The sequence below is a fragment of the Bos mutus genome, chromosome 7 (assembly GCF_027580195.1).
Source record: "Bos mutus isolate GX-2022 chromosome 7, NWIPB_WYAK_1.1, whole genome shotgun sequence".
NCBI classification, from domain to species: Eukaryota; Metazoa; Chordata; class Mammalia; order Artiodactyla; family Bovidae; genus Bos; species Bos mutus.
In genome coordinates this window covers 95,017,487-95,041,898 of record NC_091623.1, presented here as the reverse complement: position 1 = coordinate 95,041,898, position 24,412 = coordinate 95,017,487, and the positions used below count along the sequence as shown (strand labels likewise).

Here is a 24,412-nt window from a genome sequence, read left to right as displayed (position 1 = left end):
AATATTCTGGGAGGTGGGTCATAGAGGATCCTGCTGTGATTTATATCAGAGAGTGTTTTGCCTATGTTTTCCTCTAGGAGTTTTATAGTTTCTGGTCTTACATTTAGATCTTTAATCCATTTTGAGTTTATCTTTGTGTATGGTGTTAGAAAGTTGAAGAACTAAATTTTTACATTTTATTTAGTTTTAGTGATTTAAAAATTTTAAAAACTGAAGTCCTAAAAAATATTTAGAAATATATTGAAAAGATATATTTGATATATTGGGTTACATTAAAACATTTTATTCAAATTCATTTTACTCTTTTTGCTTTTTGTCATGTGACTACTAGAAAATTTTAAATTACATATATGGCTCCTATAATGTTTCTATTGATGTATATTGCTCTGAAGACTGAAGAATCTACTTTAGGGATAGAATCCACCATAGATCTAATGGCGGAATCTCTTGGGTTGGCCAAAAAGTTCGTTTGGTTAGTGAATACACTGTTCAACAAAGTTCTTGCTGAAAATGAAAAATATGTATTTTATTTTTACTTAAAACCGAATGAACATTTTGGTCAACCCAATACTTTAAATTCAATCAAAAGGTGCTAACTTGCCAGAAGGAGAAAGACTGGTAGCTTGGTCTTCTGACAGCATGGTCACGTGTCATATGAAGGATAAGAGTCCAGGTTCTAGAAACCCATGGCTCAGGTCTGAACTCCAGCTCTCCTTCTTACTAGGAGACTTGGGCAACTTGCTTAGTCACTTTGATCCCATCTCAACATGACTTTGCCCATCACTTTGAGTGTTCAGACAGTGAATGTAATATATTTAGCAAGTAAGTGCTCAAAACATATAGCTATTACTATTGTTGTCATTAGCAGAAGCTTTGTTATTTGAACATTATTAGGAGATTATCTGAAATCCAAACAAGAATTTAAGAGAAACTGTGATCTCATGGACCATACACAATAATATATTTGCCAAATATACACAAAAAAATAATTTGCCAAAGGATGGAATAATAATCCATTCTTTTGCAGACCACCAGGTATCAAGAACATTCAAGATCTGAGAATAGTTTACTCTTCTTAATGAGGATTTAATGACATGGTTGAAAACCTTTGTCTTTTCTTTTTGTGATACTTTCATTTCTGGAACATTCTTGACAGCAGTAAAGAGCAAAGGTATAGCAGAGGATGGGAGGGACTTTGTCAAACTCATAATTCAGCCTAATGCTCACCTTACAGGCAGCATTCATGGAAAGTGATTTATATACAAATTTGCTTATCAGTCTATGTCTTCCACTTAAATATAAGCTTCATGAGAGCAGAAATTGTGTTCACTCTGAATCTCTAAACTTAGAACATATCTGGTAGATAATAGGCATTCAATAAATATTTATCAAATAAACTAACGAAGACTTAATAAATAAGAGTATAGCTAAAAAGAAGAAATATATGAGAATGGGCCACTAAAATATACCCCAAATATTCATAATACAGTCAGATATCATGAAGTGTCACATAAGCATTAAACAATAGTGAATTTAGGTAACACTAAACTAGCAACGAAAGCAGAAGGAAGACACTGGTAAGAATAAATGGTGATTATTTATTGTAAGATGCTTACAAGTCTTCTCACCACATAGGATGAAATCCAGCAGCTTAGCATGTCATATAAGGCCATTCACATCTGACTTCTACTTAGCTCTCCATACAGAGGTTTTGTCTGCCCTCTGCCCTTATATTCTAACCATGAGGTTAGGGGAACAAGCCATGATCCATCTCATTTCCATGCCTCAGCACCTGCTTTTCCTATAATGCTATTCCTTGTATTGTCTGCTTCATAAATTCCTCATTCTTTATGTCTTTGCTTAAGAACTTCCACCCTGGGGAAGACATCCCTGATCACTCAATATTCCATACAGAATTAAGCTCTCCTCTTCTATTTTTCTGAATACCTGTATCACCTCTATATTATAAAAGCAGTCCATACATTCATACACAACACACCACTTAAGTCATGTATAAAGATCTGGTGGCATAAATCAAGCCATAGATTTATACATGACAGTCATTCCAAAATAAGAAAAAAAAACCACATTCCTAATTCCTAATTTAAGATAGTAACTTTGAAATACAGTTCCTACATTTAATACCTTTTTTTAAACTTTGATATTTTTTCCTTATTAATTGAAAATTCACTCAACTGGCTTAAGTCCAGTGATATCCATTTGAGAGTAAAGATTTGCCTCAGTCAGCATGCCTAAAGATGTCCATCTTTTTCTCAAGTATATTAAGATTATGAGGTATATGCTTATCACCTATATTAGCACACCCATTTGCTATTTTCTACTCATCTTCATAAGATAATAAGGGCAAGATGCAAGAACATATTCAAACAGTTATTCAAACTCTTTCATACTGACAAAGATGATAATGCAGCTGAAACTGTATCCTGCAATTCCTTGCAACACCTTTCACCCCTGCAGCCCCAAAACATGGAAGAGTGCAGTATACTGGTGTTTCAGTTCAGTTCAGTTCAGTCACTCAGTCGTGTACGACTCTTTGTGACCCCATGAATCACAGCACAGCAAGCCTCCCTGTCCATCACCAATGCCCGGAATTCACTCAAACTCATGTCCATTGAGTCAGTGATGCCATCCAGCCATCTCATCCTCTGTCGTCCCCTTCTCCTCCTGCCCTCAATCCCTCCCAGCATCAGAGTCTTTTCCAATGAGTCAACTCTTCACATGAGGTGGCCAAAGTATTGGAGTTTCAGCTTCAGCATCAGTCCTTCCAATGAACACCCAGGACTGATCTCCTTTAGAATGGACTGGTTGGATCTCCTTGCAGTCCAAGGGACTCTCAAGAGTCTTCTCCAACACCACAGTTCAAAAGCATCAATTCTTCGGTGCTCAGCTTTCTTCACAATCCAATTCTCACACCCATACATGACCACTGGAAAAACCATAGCCTTGACTAGATGGACCTTTGTTTGCAAAGTAATATCTCTGCTTTTGAATATGCTATCTAGGTTGGTCATAACTTTCCTTCCAAGGAGTAAGTTGGTGCTTAATAAATCTATGCTGGTGAATGAATGATTTGATAGGCAAATGACACAAAGCATCTGACATGCCTCAGCCCCTTTTAATTAACCATGGGATAGAGGTCGGGCAACATATCACACATAAGCCATTGTGTATATCATGTGGGTAAGAGAGATGAGTCTTGCAAGCCAGATTAAAATTACAGTACTGACGCCTCCTAGGTTTGGAATCTTTGACTTATTTACTAATTCTTGGCCTCAATTTTTCTTTCTAAAATGAAGGACACAGAGTTGCTACGAAGTTGAAATAATTTGCTTTCAGTACCAATACAGATGATCTTTGAATTCTCTCAAGTCCTCTCTTCCAATAGTCACATTTTCCACCCTCCCTCAGCCAGTCTCTTCCAGGGCCAAACCCTGAATTACGTCATTATTAATTGTTCAATTTCAAACATCTTACCATCTTCTCCTAGCTTTCCAGCTTGTTTTCTCCAATACAAGATTCTAACAACCTTTGACTCCACAGGGACCATCGGTGCATTGATCCTACATCTTTTTATTGTCCTTCATCTCTCTCATGTCCTTGCTGCACTTCTTAGCAACTTAAATTCAATAGCCAATCATTTTAATAACTTTCTTGCTTACATTTTCAACTCTTTTTGCCTGCACCTTGCAAAACCTCACACTTGCTGGTTAGGATCAAATCTGGGTCTGCTCTTCACCTGCTCCTATACAGGTAGATGTGGCTGGAGAAAAATGCACAGCTATGCTGAATGATATCACTTTGAATTCACAGCCACTTGCTTCAAGTGAGTCTTTAATGCTGCCAGTCAATACTTCCCCCCTAGTTCATTCACTTTACCACAGCACTAAAGAACTATTTAAAACATCTCCTCACTCTTTAAACCTCACTTACTTCCTTCACCATCATCAGTATTCAGTTTATTTTATTGAGCAGACAGAAGCAATACAGAGAGAAATCAACAAGCTCCCACCAAAGCATTCCAACTGTGTCTGTACCCAAATGCTCCAGTACTATTTGCTTTATATATATATATATATATATATTTTTTCACACACACACATACATATATACTTATACATATATATACACATACATAAATGTGATTGTATGTACCTATACTATTTTGATATCTATTATATATCTAGTCTGTATTCATACATCTTGTTACTAGAAATGGCAACCTACTCCAGTATTCTTGCCTGGAAAATTCCATGGATGGAGGAGCCTGGTAGGTTACAGTCCATGGGGTTGCAAAGAGTCGGACACAACTGAGCAACTTCACTTGCAAGCTCAAAACAAAGAATAAACTCTATATGCTCTCAATTTTATTCTGTCTCACTTTTCCAAGGATATCACTCCAACTGTTTCTCCTCTCTCTCCTGTATTGTTTAATTTTCCCTAACTCCTGAATCCTTCCTACATGAATGCTAAGCCGCTTCAGTAGTGTCCAACTTTTTGAACCCCATTGACTGCAACCTGCCAGGCTCCTCTGTCCATGTGATTCTAGAGGCAAGAATACTGGAGTGGGTTAGACATGCCTTCCCCCAGGGGGTCTTCCCAACCCAGGGATCGAACCCATGTCTCTTACATATTCTGCATTGGCAGGTGGTTCTTTACCACTAGTACCACTGGGAAGCCCTGAATTCTTCCTGTGTGTGTGCTCAGTCCCTTCAGTTGTGTCCAACTCTTTGCAACCCCATGGACTGTCTCCTGTCCATGGGATTCTCCAGGCAAGAACACTGGAGTGGGTAGCCATGCCCTCCTCCAGGAGATCTTCCCAATCCAGAAATCAAACCCGTATCTCCTGCTTCTCCTGCATTGCAGGCAGATTCTTTACCCCTGAGCCACCAGGGAAGTCCCAATTCCTTCCTACCAGCATACAAATATACTTCTTCTTCTACCATATTAAAAAAAAAAATTATCTCATTTTCTGTTCTACCATCTAATTTCTGTATTTCATCTTATAGAAGAGATCTGTTACTCTAGCAACAAACCAGTATATATTAGCAATTAAGAAGGATTTACAATCTTAGGAGTCAAACAGACTTGACCAGAGTCTGAATCTTAATTTTATTATTTACTAGCTGTGAACTTGGGTAAGGAGCTCCCAAGGTCTCAGTTTTCTTATCTGTAAGAAAAAATAATCCTCAGCTCCTAAGGTTATTCCAAAGAGAGAGCACTGTCACATCTCTAAAGCACTTATCATAGTGTCCGCCATATGATTTGTGCTCAGTCAGGGACATCTATAATTTTAGAGCTCAGTTAAATGAAGAAAAGCAAAAACCAAAAGAAATGGAGGATAGCGAGAGGCTATACGTCACTATATCTAAGGTTTCAGGATTTTCACCAAGATTCAGAAGGAAAAGGGGTTGTGAGGTCGACTGGTTTTAACATCAAGAATCAATTTTTCTTTTTACTTTTTGTTTCTAACTTTGTTGTTATATATGTCTAGACCTCTAAGGTAATAGAAAACTGCTAGTAACATAAAGTGGCTATACCAATATTATAGTCTTAAAGAACTCGCCTCAAATTCAAAACTAGTAGAGCCGGTAAAAGAAGAGCTCAATTTCAGTATACTTCATGATTTAAACAGAGTTTCAGGTTAGTCAGAGGTTCACGCTTAAATTTACCTTTTATCTGGAGATGAAGAATGCCTGTCAGAGCATCCGGATTCACCTTCTATTGGACTAACTCACTCATCTCGATTTGCTACAGATTCAAGAACCAGAACTTACATATATGTCTTTGTATTTTCTTTAATTTTTAAAGACACATGCTTATTTATTTATTTAGCTTAGGTATTTGGTGGCATGGAGGAAGACAAGGATAAACCTCTTCTATTCCATTTCAAATGTTTTTTGACTTCTTTTTAGTACTATGAAATCTTGTGCCTTTTCATATCTGTGGTACCTAAGAAATCAAAATCTTAAAAATAATGCTGTGTAGGAGTCCTTGGGAGAAGAGATCGTATCCCAGGAGTTTTGTGTGGGTAACTGAGGACAGATTTGCAGATTTCAGCTCAATCTGGTTTAATTTTTTTTAAGCTGTATCATAGGAAAATCGTGTTCATAAGGCTTGAAATTTAAAGGAGAGAGAAGAAGGGAAATCAGTCCTGTCCAGCACCTTCTGCCACCCCACCCTCTGGTGGAGGCTGTATGTGGGCTTCTCACTTAATCTTGAGATTCGGTCCCCTTGAAGAGTTGCTTTTGACAGTTCAAAAAAGATAGGACTGCCATCTGGTATTTCAGTGGCATCGCATGACAGTTAAGAGTGCAGGAATTGGGGTCAGGGCAGCTGGGATTTGAAATCTTGCTCGCAGCAATTATGAGATCACTGTGATTTGGGTCTGTGGGGTAGGGAGAATTACTGTTAAGTCCCATCACCCACCCTTGATCTCCATCGGTCCACCTTCACCTTCATTCTTGATATGAGTGAATGAATTCTGCTTGAACTTCATACTACTAGGCTTTTCCCATATAGAAATTTTGAAGCAGCCACTAGCAGTGACCTGGAGCAAGTCAAACCTCTCTAAGCCTCAATTTTTTATTGTAGAGGTTTCATGAGGATCACATGAGGAACACTTGACAAGATACCTGACATCAAGTTCAGGTATAAAAGATAGCTATGATTATGCTTAGCAACTCAGAATTTAAATATATGCCACTGCATACCTATATTTTATTTCTTTCTGCTCAGGAGGACTTCAGCAGCAAATTAAGACAGCAATTATTTGATTACATTGCATCTGGTTGTTTGGAAGAAAACTTGTTTTCCCATAAAAGGAAGCAAATTACCAAGGCAAATCACAGACTACATAAACAATATGAAAATACAGCTATGATAAAAAGAAAGTGTTCCTGCTGTTTTTATATGGAAGAATATCGCTGGTATGAGGGATTGTTTGCAAACACTCCCAAAATAGATTTTTTTGTTTACAATTAATTTTTCAAGTTAGGATGGAAAGCACTATCTCAGCCAGAGATTTTACCATGGTCCCTTAAGTTCTTTGGAGGATATATACATTAATAAAATAACATACTAACCTCAGGTTTTATTCACAATATATAAAACAATTCCAGACTACTAGGTGAAAGCATATAAAGCCAGTTGTAATGACCATTTTCCATGCTTTCAATAGTAATAACTCCCACTGCTTATGTTGTACAAAAAAATAAAATGGATAATTAAGGTAACCTTCTCTGTACTGTAACAAATTAAGAGGTAAAATTAATTTACTTTTGTTCTTTACCTTTTTTAATAACTGCCTTTCTCCAATCCATCCTTCATTTAGACTTGCCCTGAGAACTAAACATAAGTCAATGAAAATTTAAAAAGTAGAAAGGAGGAACTTCCCTCATGGCCCAGTGATTGACAATCCACCTTCCAGTGCAGGGGATGCAGGTTCAATCCCTGGTTGGGGTACTAAGATCCCACATGCCTTGGGGCAACTAAGCCCATGCACCACAAGTACTGAAGCCCACGCAGCCTTAGAGCCCATGCTCCGCAACAAGAAAAGCCCACTCACCACAACTAGAGAAAGCCCGTGTGCAGCAACAAAGATCCGGCTCAGCCAAAATTAAATAAGTAAACTTTTGGAAAAAACAAATAAAAAGCAGAAAAGAATACACAGCTAATAAACCTGACCAAAAAGGTAAAAAGCTAATTTTTCAATAGATAAAAAATTCACCATATGTTTAGAATGTCCAAGTTAGAGTTTTCAAACAGCTACACTGACCCCTTGATGCTGTGCTCAGTCACTCAGTCATGTTTGACTCTTTGTGACCCCATGGACTGTAGCCCGCCAGGCTCCTCTGTCCATGGAATTTTCCAGACAAGAATACTAGAGTAGGTTGTCATTTCCTAATCTAGGGGATCTTTCCCAACCAGGGATCCAATCCGTGTCTCTTACGTCTCCTGCATTGGCTGGCAGGCTCTTTCCCACTAGCACCCCGTGGGAAGCCCGTGCCTATACCTACACGTCTATCTATGGTGCTGCTGCTCAGTCGCTCAGTCGTGTCTGACTCTATGCGACCCCATGGACTGTAGCCCGCCAGGCTCCTCTGTCCATGGGATTCTCTGGGAAAGAATAATGGAGTAGGTTGCCATGTCCTCCTCCAGGGGAATCTTCCCAACCCAGGGATCGAACCCAGGTCTCCCACATTGCAAGTGGATTCTTTACCATCTGAGCTACCAGGGAAGCCCCATACCTATACCTAGACTTATCTCGTCAGTTGCTTTCACCATGAGAGATAATCCTACTATTATAATTTCACATGATAGGGCAGGAAGGACAGAGAAAAAATAAGTTAATGCCTCCTACACACCAGACACCGTGCTAGGGGCTATGGATACACAAGAACAGGACAAATAGAGTTCCTAGCTCCTGCCCCCATGAAGTTTACAGTTTACTGAGAAAAAAATTAACAAGTAAAGCAAGCAAATATTTACTCATGTGAACAGTGCTATGACAGAAACACAGAGCTGAATAGAGAATGAAGAGGAAGCCCTGGCTCCTCCAGCTGGGATGGTGACAGAAGGCCTTTCCAAGGAAAAATTATTAAAGCCTGACCCAGAAAGGCAAAAGGCAGAAAGAAGAGTTCACAAGTGCAATGTCTCAAGGTGGGAGACTGACCTGCCTATTATAAAAGCTGTCAAAAGGCCACGTGACTGTGCTGTATGTGGCCCAGGGCCTGCAGAAGCAGCAGGAGAGGTGAGCACACCAAGGGAACTTCAGGAATGTGTTATGGGTGTGTTTTTCCCTTTGTTAAGAAAATGGATAGCATTAGTCCAGAGGGAAACCAGTGAGAAGCAGCCTGATTTTTATTTGAGAACACGCAAGATCAGCTCCATCAGATCCATATTTTCTCAGTTTATTCTGAATCCAAGCATACCTATTCATAAGACGAACCAAAAGAGCCTAGAAACAAACTGAGACAAGCAAACAAGATGGCATGACCTTGGCTTAATCCTCACAGCACCACCATGAGAGAGGCTTCTGTGTTCCCCTTTTAGAGATGAGACGAATGTTCTGAAGGGTCAAGAGGTTAAGATACTCTCCCAAGGGTGCCCTGGTAGGAAGGAACAAAACTAAGATTTTCATCCAGATACATCTGATGCCGTTACTGTGCTAAATCATGTTTTCACTGTCATTCACAGGGTGCACATCCATGGTTAAAAGTAAGTATCAAGTAAAACTGGTATTATCATTCATCTCACATTTCATTCATTTTATATTTCACATTTTATATCATGAAATTTTCTTTTAAACTTTACATTTAATTTCTTTAAATTAACACTTTATTTGGAGAAGGCGATGGCACCCCACTCCAGTACTCTTGCCTGGAAAATCCCATAGACGGAGAAGCCTAATAGGCTGCAGTCCATGGGGTCGCTAAGAGTTGGACACGACTGAGCGACTTCCCTTTCACTTTTCACTTTCATGCATTGGAGAAGGAAATGGCAACCCACTCCAGTGTTCTTGCCTGGAGAATCCCAGGGACGGGGGAGCCTGGTGGGCTTCTGTCTATGGGGTCGCACAGAGTCGGACACGACTGAAGTGACTTAGCAGCAACACTTTATTTCTTTAAAATGTGGTATTTTAGGGAATTCCCTGGTGGTCCAGTGGTTAGGACCCCACAGTTGCATTACCAAGGCCCAAGTTCAATTTCTGTTTGGGGAACTCAGATCCCGCAAACAGTGTAGTCCTGCAAAAATAAAAATTAAAAATTAAAATGCGGTGTTATGAATTTATTGATCCCACAAATTCTTACCGAGCTCCTCCTGTGTGTTCAGCACTGGGGTAGTTACTGGAAAAGTTATGTGTGAGACTGACAAGGCAAATCAGTAATCCTTAAAGTTAAAATAATAATCATGACATCATTATAAAATCATTATAAAAGGAGACTATAGGTATAATTATAAAGTATGTTTAGAATTGATTACTGTTCATCTAAGGCTATCATCAGGCTTCTAATTTTGCACATATACTTTCACAAGACAAAGGTTTGATGGAAGGGAGAAATGAAGAGTTTAAAAACGAAGATATTGGCTCCTAATCAAAATTATTCATACTGGAAATGATGGAATTAACTAAATGAGAAATGGAGCAATGGCTAATGATTTTCAGATACTCCTAAGCCATCCTAGGATAGAATTTCTATGACTCTATCAGTCAGCTAGTATCTTAAAGTCAACAGATGCATTAGGATTTTAGCATTTTCTCCTCTAAGCATTAATATAAAATGTGGTTAAATTTCCTGACACCCCAAGTTAAAATTAGAAGTTTCCTCTCTACCCTTTTATCAATTTACACGTCTTTATTGCATGAGATTGAAATTGCCCATTAACTAGTTCAATCTCTTCTTAAACTACATGCTCCATGAGAACACTGATGACCAAATGCATCTCATTTATAGGTGAATCTCTGGAACTGCATGCATCCTCATGTGCATAGTAGGTGTTTGAAATATATTCTAGAAGGAATGTATAAGCCAACCATAAGATGTTTAGGAACCTAGCACACACAAAAGCAAAGGCTCAGCAAGGCCCCAGGGACTGGCATATACTCACACGACCAGAAGGTAGCAAACAGAATTCTGTACAAGCAACAGAGGCTAGATATAGAATCTACCAATTAAAGGAGGTCATTCTAAAATGCCATTTGCAGCAACATGAATGGACCTAGAGACTGTCATATTGAGTGAAGTAAGTCAGACTGAGAAGGAGAAATATCATATGACATCCCTTATATGTGGAATCTAAAAAGAAATGATACAAATGAACTTACTTAAAAGACAGAAAAAGACACAGATTTAGAGAGTAAGCTTATGGTTGTGGGGTGAGGGAAGGATGGGGGGAAGGGATAGTTAGAGAGTTTGGATGGACATGTACACACTGCTATATTTAAAATGGATAACCAAGGACTACTGTGTAGCATAGGGAACACTGCTTAATGCTATGTAGCAGCCTGGATGGGAGAGGAGTTTGGGAGAGAATGCATATGTATGGTTGAGTCCCTTTGCTGCTCACCTGAAACTATCACAACATTGTTCGTTTATCGGCTACACCCCAATACAAAATAAAAAGATTTTAAAAAATAAACAAAGGAGGTCATTCTAAGGAAGGGATGACACGATCTTGGTATAAAACTAAATTGTACTTCACATGACGCTTTGTTCTTTGTGCAGATGATGGAAGATTTCAAGGGCCTGCAGTTTCCAATCCATGAGGCCTGTGCACAATGTGAATCACTTCCCTGGCAGATTGTGGAGAAATACTAGAAAATCGTGAGCATAAGGAATTTGTGAATCAGGATTTCAATTCTTTGCATACAGATATGATATATGCTACCCCTCTCATCTGGACAGCCCTGCAAAAAACAAAAAGGTACTTTATATGAGACAAGTCTTCAGTAAGTGTGAAGCAATCAGATCTTTCCAAACAAACAAATATTTTACATTACTGAGCATCCAAGGACCTGAAAATGGCCTTTAAAATGCTGAACGTATCACACATTAGAACAGAGTCGTTAGAACTCCAGGCCACAAAAGTATTTAGAAAAGCCAAACAACACTGGTGGTTTTCTAAGGAGTGCTTTTTTATGCAAATAGGGATGAACATCATGCCATTTCATTGCAGCTTGACAAGATGTACACCTTCACACAGGCATCCCTCTGTTTAAAGAAAAAGATATTTCACCTAGTTGGCTAAAAAACAAACTAGTGCAAAGGGAATCCTATTTTCCATTTGCACTTCACTGTACATTTGCAAGTACGGGCCCATAGGAAAATTTCTCCACCTGACATTACTGAATGCTTAACCCTGTAAGAAATTGAGCCATAATGCCTGACCAGTGCTCGATGTGCTTCTCATTGTTGGCCAGCTCTTTTTCCGTCAAGGGCTCTGCAATATTTCCTCAAGTCTAGAGTATTCCCTTGGCTTTGATTTTATGCCTCTGCCACACTCTAACAGTCATATGCCCCATTTCCCCAATCCCCATCACTAGAATTTATCTGCTGTTCCATGGCTCCCTTTACAGAAAAATCACCATTACTAGAACCTGGCTCTCTTTTTCTCTATGTAACAGCCTAGCAGTGTCAATCCACAGTTCACAATATTGTCTAAAACAGAATATTCAGCAGCCCAAAAGTCTCGTAAGTGTGAAAGTGTTAGTCGCTCAGTCGTATAAAACTTTTTGTGACCCCATGAACAAAAAACTAGCCTGCCAGGCTCCTTTGTCCATGGAATTCTCCAGGCAAGAATACTGGAGTGGGTTGCCATTCCCTTCTCCAGGGGATATTCCCAACCCAGGGAATGAGCCCAGGTCTCCTGCATCTCAGGCAGATCTGAGCTACCAGATGTGCACCAGGTTATATATAAAGAATGGGTTGCCTCCTATTTTCACCCATGTAAGTAGTTCACAATCACATTATATCAGATACACTCAGAATAAAAAGTTGCTGTAAATGGGGATGGGTAACTGGGGCTTCCTAGGTGGCACTAGTGGTAAAAGAGCCCATCTGCCAATGCAGGAGATGTAAGAGATGCAGGTTGAATTCCTGGGGCAGGAAGATCCCCTGGAGAAGGAAATGGCAACCTATTACAGTATTCTTGCCTGGAGAATCCCATGGACAGAGGAGCCTGGAGGGCCACAGTCCATGGGGTCTCAAAGAGTCGGACACAACTGAAGTGGCTTGGCACACACACACAAATGGGGGTGTGGAAATTATCAGAACTTTCTGCTTCAGAATGGAATTGGTGAATACAAGTAGAAAAGTATGAGTTTCTTCACATGGGGCAGTTTTTGAATGGGTCACACTAGCAGACTCCAGAGTACTCTTGTTATTGTTCAGTACCTAAGTCGTGTCTGACTCTGCAACCCGTGGACTGCAGCACGCCAGGTTCCTCTGTCCTTCATGATCTCCCACTCTTTATTTCCTTTCAAAGTCACACAGCACAGCTACTCGGTGTGAAGCAAATGTCTTGTTTTCACTTCTGGAGCAATTTAAATGATCTTATTGTCAGGGGCATTACTCAGTAACCATTTTCTATCACCGTGAAGGAAAATTCTCTCTAGGCTGAGATTCCTAAAAGGTTATTCTAATCCTTCAATGATTGAATATATAATTTAAATTATATTCTTAATTTTAAATTCTACCATATATTCTCCTAGATTCTGAAAAACCACACATTGAAAATAAGGTGGGGAGAAAAGCCATTATTAATGACTTGCATTATGGAATAGCAAAGGGAAGAAAAGAGTTACTGGAATTGGAAGCTTTTTGAAGAGTTTATTTTTATGTTTATTCAGGTTCAATTAAAATCAGTAGCTTGAATTTCCTCTTTAAAAGTCACTTCTAGATGCTTTTGTTTGTTTTTTCTTTTTTTTAACATGCATAGAATCAACAGACTGGACAGAGTATCCAGGAAGACTATTAAAAAGAATCAGGTGAGTTATTTACAGGAAGGACCTGTATTTTGTCATTCTCAGAGGTCCTTGAAATTACTTACTAACATTTCCTTAGCATTGCCTGGGTGACAGGAGCTGTCATCAGCACTTTCTATATAGCAACCCATTCAATTCTCGTACCACACTGAGGCAAGTACCACTGTTACCGTCTCCATTTTCCAGGTGAGGAAACGAAAGCACAAAGTCAAGTGATTTGCCAGCGATCAAACAAGTAGGGATTCAAACTCAAACAGTCTGGGCTCCCACACCAAGGCTCTCAACCACCATTTCACGTTGCCTCTGCCTCTGATCACTAAGGAGCTAAGAATGGAGGGAGGGAGGAAGTAGAATCCCTTGGCAGTAAGAAGATTAAGAAGGCCAGCTAGTCATCCTCACAGCACACTTTGCATTCTAGCAGATGCCTCTCAATTTTGCAGCACTTTTCTGAATCCCAAGTCTCTCCTTGGGTTGTTCCTTAAACCCTGGCTCCACCCCAGCTTCAATTTGCTCCTGCTTGGGTGCATCAACTAAAAGGAAACCACAGGAGACTTCGCTGCTGGTAAGTGTTTTTCTCAGTTTCCTGGAGCTAGAATGTCTGTGCAGGTGCTAAGAGCTAGGCTAAGCACTTTACATACAAAATGGAATTCTCCCTGCAAGATGCCCTGCCCTTAGGACTCAGGGCAAGTCAGGAAATGCCATCATTACTACTAATCACACCAGAACAAGCACACCATCACTGCTCTCCAGTTCTTCTTTAAGAGATGATGTAATGGTAGATTCAAGACAGTGGCATGTATGACCATAAAAGTCTGCTCTGTGATGACCTAAAGGGGTGGGATGGGGAAGGGGTGGGATGAGGAGGGTGGGTGGGAGGGAGGTTCAAGAGGGAGGGGATATATGTATACTTACGGCTGATTCATGCTGTTGTACAGCAGAAACTAACAGAACATTGTAAAGCCAATAAAATATACATATTATATATATATTTATATTTATATACATCTATCACATAATAGATACATACCTAATCTATTTATATTTGTATTTATTTATATATATATATATATATATATATATATATATATATAAGTATGTGCTCAGTCACTTCAGTAGTATCTGAATTGGCGACCAAGTGGACTGTAGCCTACCAGGCTCCTCTGTCCATGGGATTCTCCAGGCATGAATACTGGAGTAGGTTGCTGTGCCCTCCTCCAAGGGATGTGCAATGGGCGTTTGGTTTCCTTCTTCGAGAAATATTTATGAAGGGCCTACAGTTTTGCAGGTTTTTGGCCAGATGTATCACAAGGAATGTGACTGACAGTTCCTACCTTCACAGAACTTACTATCTAATGTTACAGAAACAGTTAAATAAGCAGGTATAATGCAGCATTATTTGTGTCATGGTAAAAGAAAATAGGGTCCTTTGGAGCAAATATAAGAGGTACCTAATCTAAATGTGGTGGGCTTGAAAAGCTTCCCATAAAAGGAACCTATAGATTTGGGACCTGAAGTATTTAATCAAAGCAGGTGGAGGCATAGTTCCAGGCAAAGGGAACATTACGTACAAAACTGAAGAAGCAAGTGTATAACAGCATTCAGGATCTGAGGTTAAAAATGCAAGGGATGGGAGGGCAACAGAAAAGGCAAGGGACAGAAGCAGAAGTCATGTCACGAACAGCTGTGATTCATATTAGGGAGTGACATGGTCAGACTCACACGTTAGACATCTCACCATATCTGCAGCAGGAAGAAAAGACCCAAAGGGGATCACACCAGACGTGGATGGGAAGGACAATTGCATTTTCTTTGTAATAGTCTAGAAAAGCAGTGGCATGTACCGGTGGCCTGGGCCAGCGTAGCATCAGTGGAAATGGGTAGAAATGGATGGATTTGAGGTGGATGACAGAAAAGAACCAATAGAAATTGGAGTTTGGAGAACTGGTAAGGGAGAAAGAAGAGCCACTCAGGCTTTATTCTTCCCTGGGGAACTGGGCAACTGATGAAACAATTTACTGAGATAAGGAACACACGGAGAGGTTTGGGAAACATATATAAGTTCCGTGGAGTTTCCACACAGTTGAGCAAATCCAAGAATGCAAAATTAGAATAGCCAGTAGGCAAACTTTCCCTGGCTATTCTAAAAATGATTCTCTTTCCCAGTCAACAGGAGCCTTCTTGGTAGGTTCACTGCAACCCTGATGGTAACTCAGCCTAGTGACAAGAACAGCAATGGAATACTAAGCAGTTCTAGGGCTTCCCTGGTGGCTCAGATGGTAAAGAATCTACCTGTAATACAAGACACCTGGGTTTGATCCCTAGGTTGGGAAGATCCCCTGGAAGAAGTCATGTCAACCCACTCCAGTATTCTTGCCTTGAGAATCCCCAGGGATGGAGGAGCCTGGTGGGTTACAGTCTATGGGGTTGCAAAGAGTCTGACATGACTGAGCGACTAAGCACAGCACAGGCAGTTCTTGGATGACTAGAAAGGAAAACACAGGCCTGCTATATCATCAGAATCAACTTGAACAATGGAGAGAATAGGTTCCAATTGTTATTTGCCTATATGACAATTATGAAAAAACTAACAATAAGAAGGTGTCCTTTCCTTGCATCCAAAACATATAGCATTTCAGTCTGCCAAAGCAAATTAAAAATGGACTTGCCAACAAACGAAACAACCAACAAAGAATTAATCTCCAAAATATACAAGCAGCTCATGCAGCTCAATACCAGAAAAACAAACGATCCAATCAAAAAGTGGGCCAAAGAACTAAACAGACATTTCTCCAAAGAATATATACAGATGGCTAAAAAAATACATGAAAAGATGCTCAACATCACTCATTATCAGAGAAAATGAAATCAAAACCACAATGAGGTACCATCTCACGCCGGTCAGAATGGCTGCCATCAAAAAGTCTACAAACAATATACACTGGAGAGGTTTTGGAGAAAAAGGAACTCTTGTACACTATTGGTGGGAATGCAAACTAGTACAGGGTGGAGATTCCTTTAAAAACTGGAAACAGAACTGCCATACAACTCAGCAACCCACTGCTGGGCATACACACCAAGGAAACCAGAATTGAAAGAGACACATGTACCCCGATGTTCACTGCAGCACTGTTTACAACAGCTAGGACATGGAAGCAACCTAGACGTCAGTTGGCAGACGAACGGATAAGGAAGTTGTGGTACATATACAGAATAGAATATTACTCAGCTATAAAAAAGAACACATTTGAGTCAGTTCTAATGAGATGGATGCTATTATACAAAGTGAAATAAGTCAGAAAGAGAAACACCAATATAGCATATTGACACATATACATGGAATTCAGAAAAATGGTAGCAGTGATCCTATATGCAAGACAGTAAAAAGACACAGATGTAAAGAACAGAATTTTGGACTGTGTAGGAGCAGCGAGGGTGGGATGATTTGAGAGAATAGCACTGAAACATATATATTACCATATGTAAACAAGAAGACCAGTGCAAGTTCGATGCATGAAGCAGGGCACACAAAGCCAGTGCTCTGGGACAACCCAGAGAGATGGGGTGAGGAGGGAAGTGGCAAGGGGTTTCAGAATAGGGGGACACATGTGCACACGTGGCTGATTCACGTCAATGTATGGCAAAAACCACCGAAAGGTTGTAAAGTAATTAGCTTCCAACTGAAATAAATAAATTAATTTTTAAAAAATAAATTAAAAAAGAAATCAAGATCCTAAATAAATAAAAATGGGCTTTCCAACACTTGTGAAGATTTCTTGCAAGAAATTCTGAACTTGAATCTGGCCACGCCTTAGAATCTGGTGTTTAGCTCTAACAAATTACAGAAAATGCAGGGGTAAGAAAAAATGTGTTACTGACATCACAGAGATCATAGAGATGGATGAGCAAAACCCAGAGTGCCGGACATTTGACATGACAAATAGCTTGGTTTCTTCAAACAAATAAACTGGAAGAAAAAAAGAAAGAAAGAAAGGAGAGAGAGAAAAAGTGTGAAGGGGGATAGGAGGAAGGAAGGGAGAAATAAAATGATTTAAGATTTTTGCCACTTTGTGGTAATGTCATATGCAATATTCTTTTTCTTTTATAGATAGCAATAAAAGATAATATGGAGGATAAGAATCCAGCTGCCAGTGCAGGGGACACAGGTTCGATCCCCTCTTCTGCAAAGACTCTACATGCCTCGAAACAACTAAGCCCATGAGCCACAATTACTGAAGTCCCCATGCCTAGAGTCGTGCTCTGCAACAAGAGAAGCCATTGCAATGAGAAGCCCAAACACCACAACTAGAGAGAAGCCCATGCACAGACACAGAGACCCAGCATATCCAAGAATAAATAAATTTTTAAAAGATAATGGACGTACCTCATTTGACTCTTGATTCAAGCAAGACAACTTTAAAAAAAATACTGTGAGAGAATCAAAGTTTGTATACCAACTAGATATCAGAAGATATCAAAGTACTATTTGTTTTGTATGTGATAATGTTACTGTGATGCATTTTAAAATTAATTTTAGTTTAGAAACATATAGTTTTTAATGGATGAGTGAAATGATTAATACCTGAAATTTGTTTCAAAATAATCCAGTGCAAACAGAAGAGAAAGTAGGTAGGGATATATATGAAACAAGATTAGTCTGGTAATAATCACTGTAAGTTTTGGAGCTGGGTGTTTCTACATTTGGGTGTTTGAAAATTTCCATACTGAAATGTTTTAGCTGACTTGCCAAGAAATGCAGGATTTGAGGAAAGCTAGAGCAAAGACCAAAGAAAAGAGCAACAGTCAGCTGTGATGCAGAGATTGAACATCACCTCTGCTTTCAGAAGAACTGTTTCTCGGCATGGAACCGGCACTCTCTCCTCTGTCCAGTCACCCCTCTCCATGGTTTGTGCTTGGAGGTGTTCCAAATGGAGCTCAGTGGCATTTTCTCTGTTTATAATTCCTCTGATAAGATCCAAATCTCTTCAGGCTGTCAGAATCATTTGGTCTTCTCTTTCTAACCATACACACACACACACACACACACACACACATATGTTTTAACATATCAAGGAACTTGGGGGCAATCACAGAGTTCTCCCCCTTTTTCCTCACATACTGACATTTCTCTTGCTGCCAAATTCATTCAGGGAGGCCAGAGACTTAGGAAGAAACTACTCAAATCATCTCTCACAAGGAATCAGGCTCAGGTAATATATCCCGTTTAGCATGAAAGTGAAGACAAATGACATATTTTACTATGCAGAAGAAGGGGTCGACAGAGAATGAGATGATTGGATGGCATCACCAACTCAATGGACATGAGTGAGAAAACTTCAGGAGATAGTGAAGGACAGGGAAGTCCATGGAGTCTCAAAGAATCAGACATGACTTAGTGACTGAACAACAACTAACATGTTTACAGTACTATTACATTGAGCCCAATGGTCAGAGAACAGCATCTTAAAGAGACAAGAAAAAAACGATACCCACTGCCCCTGTCCTTTATCATCACCAGCCAATATCTCCCCAAGCAAGGTCTAGGCTGACTTCATGATGAAGCCTTATACTTAGATTATGTTATATATTTAAATTATAAATTGTAAAATAAGAAGGCACAGGCCTTAAGAACACTCCCTTTGGGATACAAAGTCACCTGATCAACAGCTATTAAAAGGTTTCTTATGGACAAAAACCTCTGAAAAAAGTATACCATGCCTTGAAAATATTGTAAATATCATGACAGGACAGAACTTTACTGACATCTTGATTGTGGCATAAAGAGAAAGAACTTGAAAGCAGGAATGACTAAAGCATGAGGAAAGAGGAGCATCTAAGATGGAAAAGACAGAAAAACATCACAGAAAGAGGACAGGTAGGTAAACACCAGACCTTCACGGTTTGGACTTTGCTGTTCTGTGTCTTCATTTTGAATGTGCCAACATCATATTTCTATGGACAATAAAAATTGAAGCTATCACTAGTAACTTTCAAGGAACAAGGAAAAAGAAAGCTAGAATTATTTCAAGATAGATGCTTTACTGCCTGTTTTCCTTTAAAAACTCACCCTTTTACAAGTTTTAAAATCAACACTGGGTAAGTTACTCACAATGGCTAGAACCACCATTTCTTCCTAATACAAGGTCATGCAGAATTCTAAGTAAGAAATCATTTCCTAATCTACTTTTCTCCAACACCCCCATCTCAATCAACCACCCTGAAGATATATACTATGTATACAAAGCAATTTAGAAACTTTGGTAGAAACAACCTTTTGAATGTAAGGAAACCAAGTAAAGAGAAAAAAGATTAAAATGCACTTCCAAGTAGTAATCTATTGAAAAGGCAATGAATCGATGTCTCTATCTATGATTCACAGAACTCGGTTTATGTTTTTGGATGCAATTCTATTAGAGGCAAATGCCTTTGAATCTGAATGCTTTCAGGAATTTGTCTAAAGTAACTCACTCATAGGAATAAGATTAAGGAAATGTACATAATCTTCTCCAATGAAGAACAACTTTCCCTCTCACTAGGGCATTGGAAGAGGGCTCTAAATAAGAGGTTCATTTACTTCCATACACCTGTGATTTTGTTCCTAAGTGGTGTGAATGGCTATTGATTCAATATCAGGACTTGTCTTCCAAATTACTTAACTCATTCCATCTGGAGGTGAGTCAAGACGTCATCCTCTGATGTTTATGATATTGCCTTCCATACAATACTTGGAAAGAAAACAGAGGTAATTGTTTACCTAGTTGGATGAGAAAGAGGGGAAAATATCTTCTTGTTGTTTTAAATTAAAACAATTAAAATACTTTGTGAGGCAATCCTAGGACAGACATTTCTATGTTCTTATACCACTCACATTTTCTTGCTTGCTGCTAAGTGAATCATAATCCATAGTATCTCACATATTGTATTTTGGTGTATCAGCAGTGTAAACAAACACATTTTTTGCCACCCTGTTGAACACACACAAACACCTGTTGACTTTTTTTCTAGTTTTATATTAAACAGTCAAAACTACTTGATATTGATCATCAATTCTAGGTCTACATGAAGACTGAATGAGGCAAGAATCTAACCTGTTAATAACTGACAGATCTCCCTGGAAAATCTAGAAGAAAATTAAGCAAACAGAGGAAGAAGAGGTCTCTCCCCATGACTATCAACCACCATATACAATGTATTAATTTCTTGCTGTTCATTTTTACTGTGATATGGATCCAGGCAAAGTGATTCTGCATTATCCCTTGGTTATTAGAAAAGTCTGATTTCTTGGAGTTCATTCCTTGGAACTAGGAAGTTTGTCACCACATGTCTATATCTTTATCTACAGATATTTTTATAACCTAGGAGGAAGTTGGGATCCCCTATAAGGAACAACTTTGCTGTTGGTTGGCTGTTTTTTTTTAAAAATGGGGGAAGTGCTCCCTGAGACACATACTGCTCTTCAGACCACTGCCCTTCAAAACCTGGATGGCAGGCAGGTGGTGGTTTCTGGGCTCCATGCCCTCTGCAATGCATGCAGTGGCTCAGGGTTGGCGATTGGTCAATTGGCAGGGCTTGGGGCATCTTTGCATACAGGCAATTCCCTGCTTTAGAGCACCTCCCAGAGTTTTGGCCCATTAACCCAAGCACAACAGCTTGATGAATTAATGCTTATAGAGGCACAGTTGGCAGCTTCTAATTAAATAATTATGGCTAAGCAGCTGCACGGAAGCTGTCATGCACCCTAGAAAGCCAGCTGTCAGCTTTATTGATCCTGAGACTGAGGAAGAGTTAACACTTAGCTCTGGTTGTTGGGTACAAAGAGCAAGTATATCATATGCAGTATATGTGCTGTGCAATATGAAGGTGTTGCATATTTGTGCTAGTCTGAGCCACCTGCTCCTTGGCATCCTCTCAGCAATCCAACAAAAAAAAGAAGTGATCATATGATTAGAGAACAGAGTCTGTCTGGAGCAATCTACAGAGGGCTTACTATTATACAGATGAGGCCTTGATAAACACAGAAATGTCACTGAGCTAGCAGACAACTCAGGCTCTAAGTCTCATTTAGATGAGCAAGTGATTGGAATCAAGTGTGGTCTTTTTGAGGGGGTATGACTGATATGTTTTCTTCTGTTTGACTAAAGTTTCCTAAGAGGCCATTTTCAAATATTAGAAATTGGGGAACAAGGTAAATATCACAAACCTAGATTTAAATTCAACGATGCATTTTTTTTTCCAAGTTAGAAGATGTCTGTTCTACAGAATCATAGATAATGTCATATTCCTTTATAGAAAGCTAAAAAGCTAAAGCTTTATCTCTACGCTAATGGAAAACTCACCAGAAGAAAGAAAGCAGAATCTGGCCACTAAGCCCCAACACAGAGGAAGGTATAGATTATAGATAAAAGCCATAGATAGGGGTATTGAACCAAATAATGCTTGTTACAGAACATCAGAATGCAACTGAACTGCTAGCTGATTCTTTTCTCCGCAGGCTGTTCTTTCTATACAATCTATGTGTTTTCACTTCTAAAAACCAAATCTGTGATAACCCAGTACAGAGCAACTCGGCTTCCCACAGGCCTTGTCACCAAGGCTCCCAACATCATCTCCAGAGGAATAAACACAACTGTAGGCAAAACTCAGTCCAACAGATTCAGTCACACCTGAATGTACAGAGACATTTAGATATTTTAATCCTCAAAATTTATGGATTTGCCTTAAAATAAGAATAGAGAAAAATTGAAACATATTTCTCATGGAATTCACTTCACCCAGCTCCCAGACCTGTTGAAAATCAGCAGTTCATCAAGCACTGAACTTTACAGACTAATTGCTTTCCTCCCAGAGATCAATGGCTTATGGTTAATTTAGAGTAATTCTTAAAAGAAGGCATTCTGTACAGTAAATTGTCATTTAAACAACTGGACTGACTCTAAGAAACTCTTACTATAAAGACTTCAGTGCAATTGTTTCCTTTCTTTTTTTCTCTTCTGGTTTCCTTTTATGCCAGTGATTATACCACCTCAGTTGTCTGAAGCTGACTGTGTGTGATTGACAATTCTCAAGGATTCATTCCTTTTGGGTGAATCCTAAATGCAGCTCGGCTTAATTAAGTCTGCAGTGCAACTCAAATCTCAGTACAAATTGCTAAGGAATCAAATCACAAATTCGTGAAAGCCTAGGCAGGCAAATTTCAGACTTGGGGTCGGGGGGAAGGGGTCTTTCATCAGTCTGTACTGCCATCTAGCCAAGATCACGTCATTCAGTGCAACATCCATTTTGCTTTCAACATTCCTGATGAAAGCTGTCTTCAGAAACCAGCTTAATAGACCCCAAAGTTCAGATAAGACAACAGTCAGCAGCACTTCAGCCACTCTGAGTCTACTGAACTCCCATGACCCAACAGCCAAGTTCTCATCATTGCCTTATCTTCACAGTTCAATATCCGACAGACACACATGTCTATTTTCATTCCACATATTACCTATACCAATATCATTTGTATACTGTGATTTTTGAGGCCTTTAAATATTCTGTGAGTTGATTGGGAAAACAAAAGTTACCTTAGGTGAAACATGAAAGCTGATTATAACCCCTAGCTATACCTCAAGAGTTAAAAAAATAAAATAAAAATCCCCAAACAGCATTTAAACAACAACACGTTCCTTAGACATAGACTGAACGTGCAGACCATATATACATATATATCTGTTAAACAAATCCATACACATGAAAAACAACAAGAACGCTCTGTACTTACGGTAGAAGACGTACTCAGTGTAGCTTGACCAGATCTTGTCATCTGTATACTGGTTGACGAAAGATGCTGTTACTGAGGAGTTACAGGCCACCATGTGGAATCCACATTCTGACAACATATCAAAAGCCCTTTCCAGATGCCTGAATTTGAGATAAAATCTGGATGTGTATCTTTCTGGGGCTCGGTCAGGGTCTCTGCTCTCATTCAAAGTCTCTCCAAAGACCTCCTTCGCCAAGGAAATCCTTCCACAAACCAAAATCCGGGGAACTCTCCGAAACTTGGCATCTGCCTGCCCCTCTCTGCCCATGGTGCAGGACCCCCTGTAACCCACAGTAATAAAACCCCACTTGCGGTCAGCAGGGAGCAGCGAGGAAGGGGGGCAGATTCTCGTGTCACTTCCTTGGGAGGCATCTTCAAAGTCACTGTGGCAGAATTCATCTGGGCTTTGCTTGATTTCATCAGGGGTCAGGAGTTTGACCAAGTCTGGGAGCTGGAAGTACTCTGCTTCTCTTTTCAGTCTTCCCCTTTCTGGAAAGTGATCAGGCAGGACCACCTGCCTGTCCCTGAGATAGTCCAGAATATAACGGAACAAGAATCCATCTCTGTCAATGAAAAACCTTCCCTTGGAGTCCTTGGCTAGGTCGTTAGCTGTGTCTCTCTTTGGGGAAAACATTTTCCACAGGAGGGAATGAGGGATGCTTATTAATGTGGAATGGCGAGTGAAATAAACTTGACCCCCAACATTCAGCTCCACGACCTCGGGGAAGGAGTTGGGAACTGCAGCCCCTTGTTCTCGAGAATAATAACGACTACAGTTGCCACTCAGAGCCATGGTCCCTTTCTTCTTTTTCTTCTCCTATTTTGATGTGAAGGAGCGACCCAATGGAGTCACAGCCTGATCCTTTGCAGCAACTTACAAGGGAGGGAGAGGATGATAACTTGTTAAAAACAACCTCTTCTTACCCCAGTTTTTTTTTTCCCCCAACAAAGCAAAATTTGAAAGAGTCCACAGGTGAAGTGATGCTACAGAAGTAGTTTAAACCCTGGCGGGTGGTGAGCTATGACTTCATGGAATATAATCAACTCATCTGCATCCAGTTTTCCCCCAAGCTCAGTAGGCAAGGCCAGTCAGGTCTCCAGTTACTGAGAGG

At 39.7% G+C, this 24,412-nt stretch overlaps 1 protein-coding gene across 1 annotated transcript in view; it reads right to left on the bottom strand.

The window, feature by feature from the left end:
• The window catches only part of KCTD16 (potassium channel tetramerization domain containing 16), a 307,986-nt gene extending 283,593 nt beyond the window's left edge, over positions 1 to 24,393 (bottom strand). The window contains exon 1 of the mRNA XM_070374890.1: positions 23,262 to 24,393. Within this exon, the coding sequence (XP_070230991.1) occupies positions 23,262 to 24,093 (832 nt within the window). The 5' untranslated portion in view covers positions 24,094 to 24,393. The remainder of the gene's footprint in view (positions 1 to 23,261) is intronic.
• Positions 24,394 to 24,412: the final 19 nt, after the last annotated feature.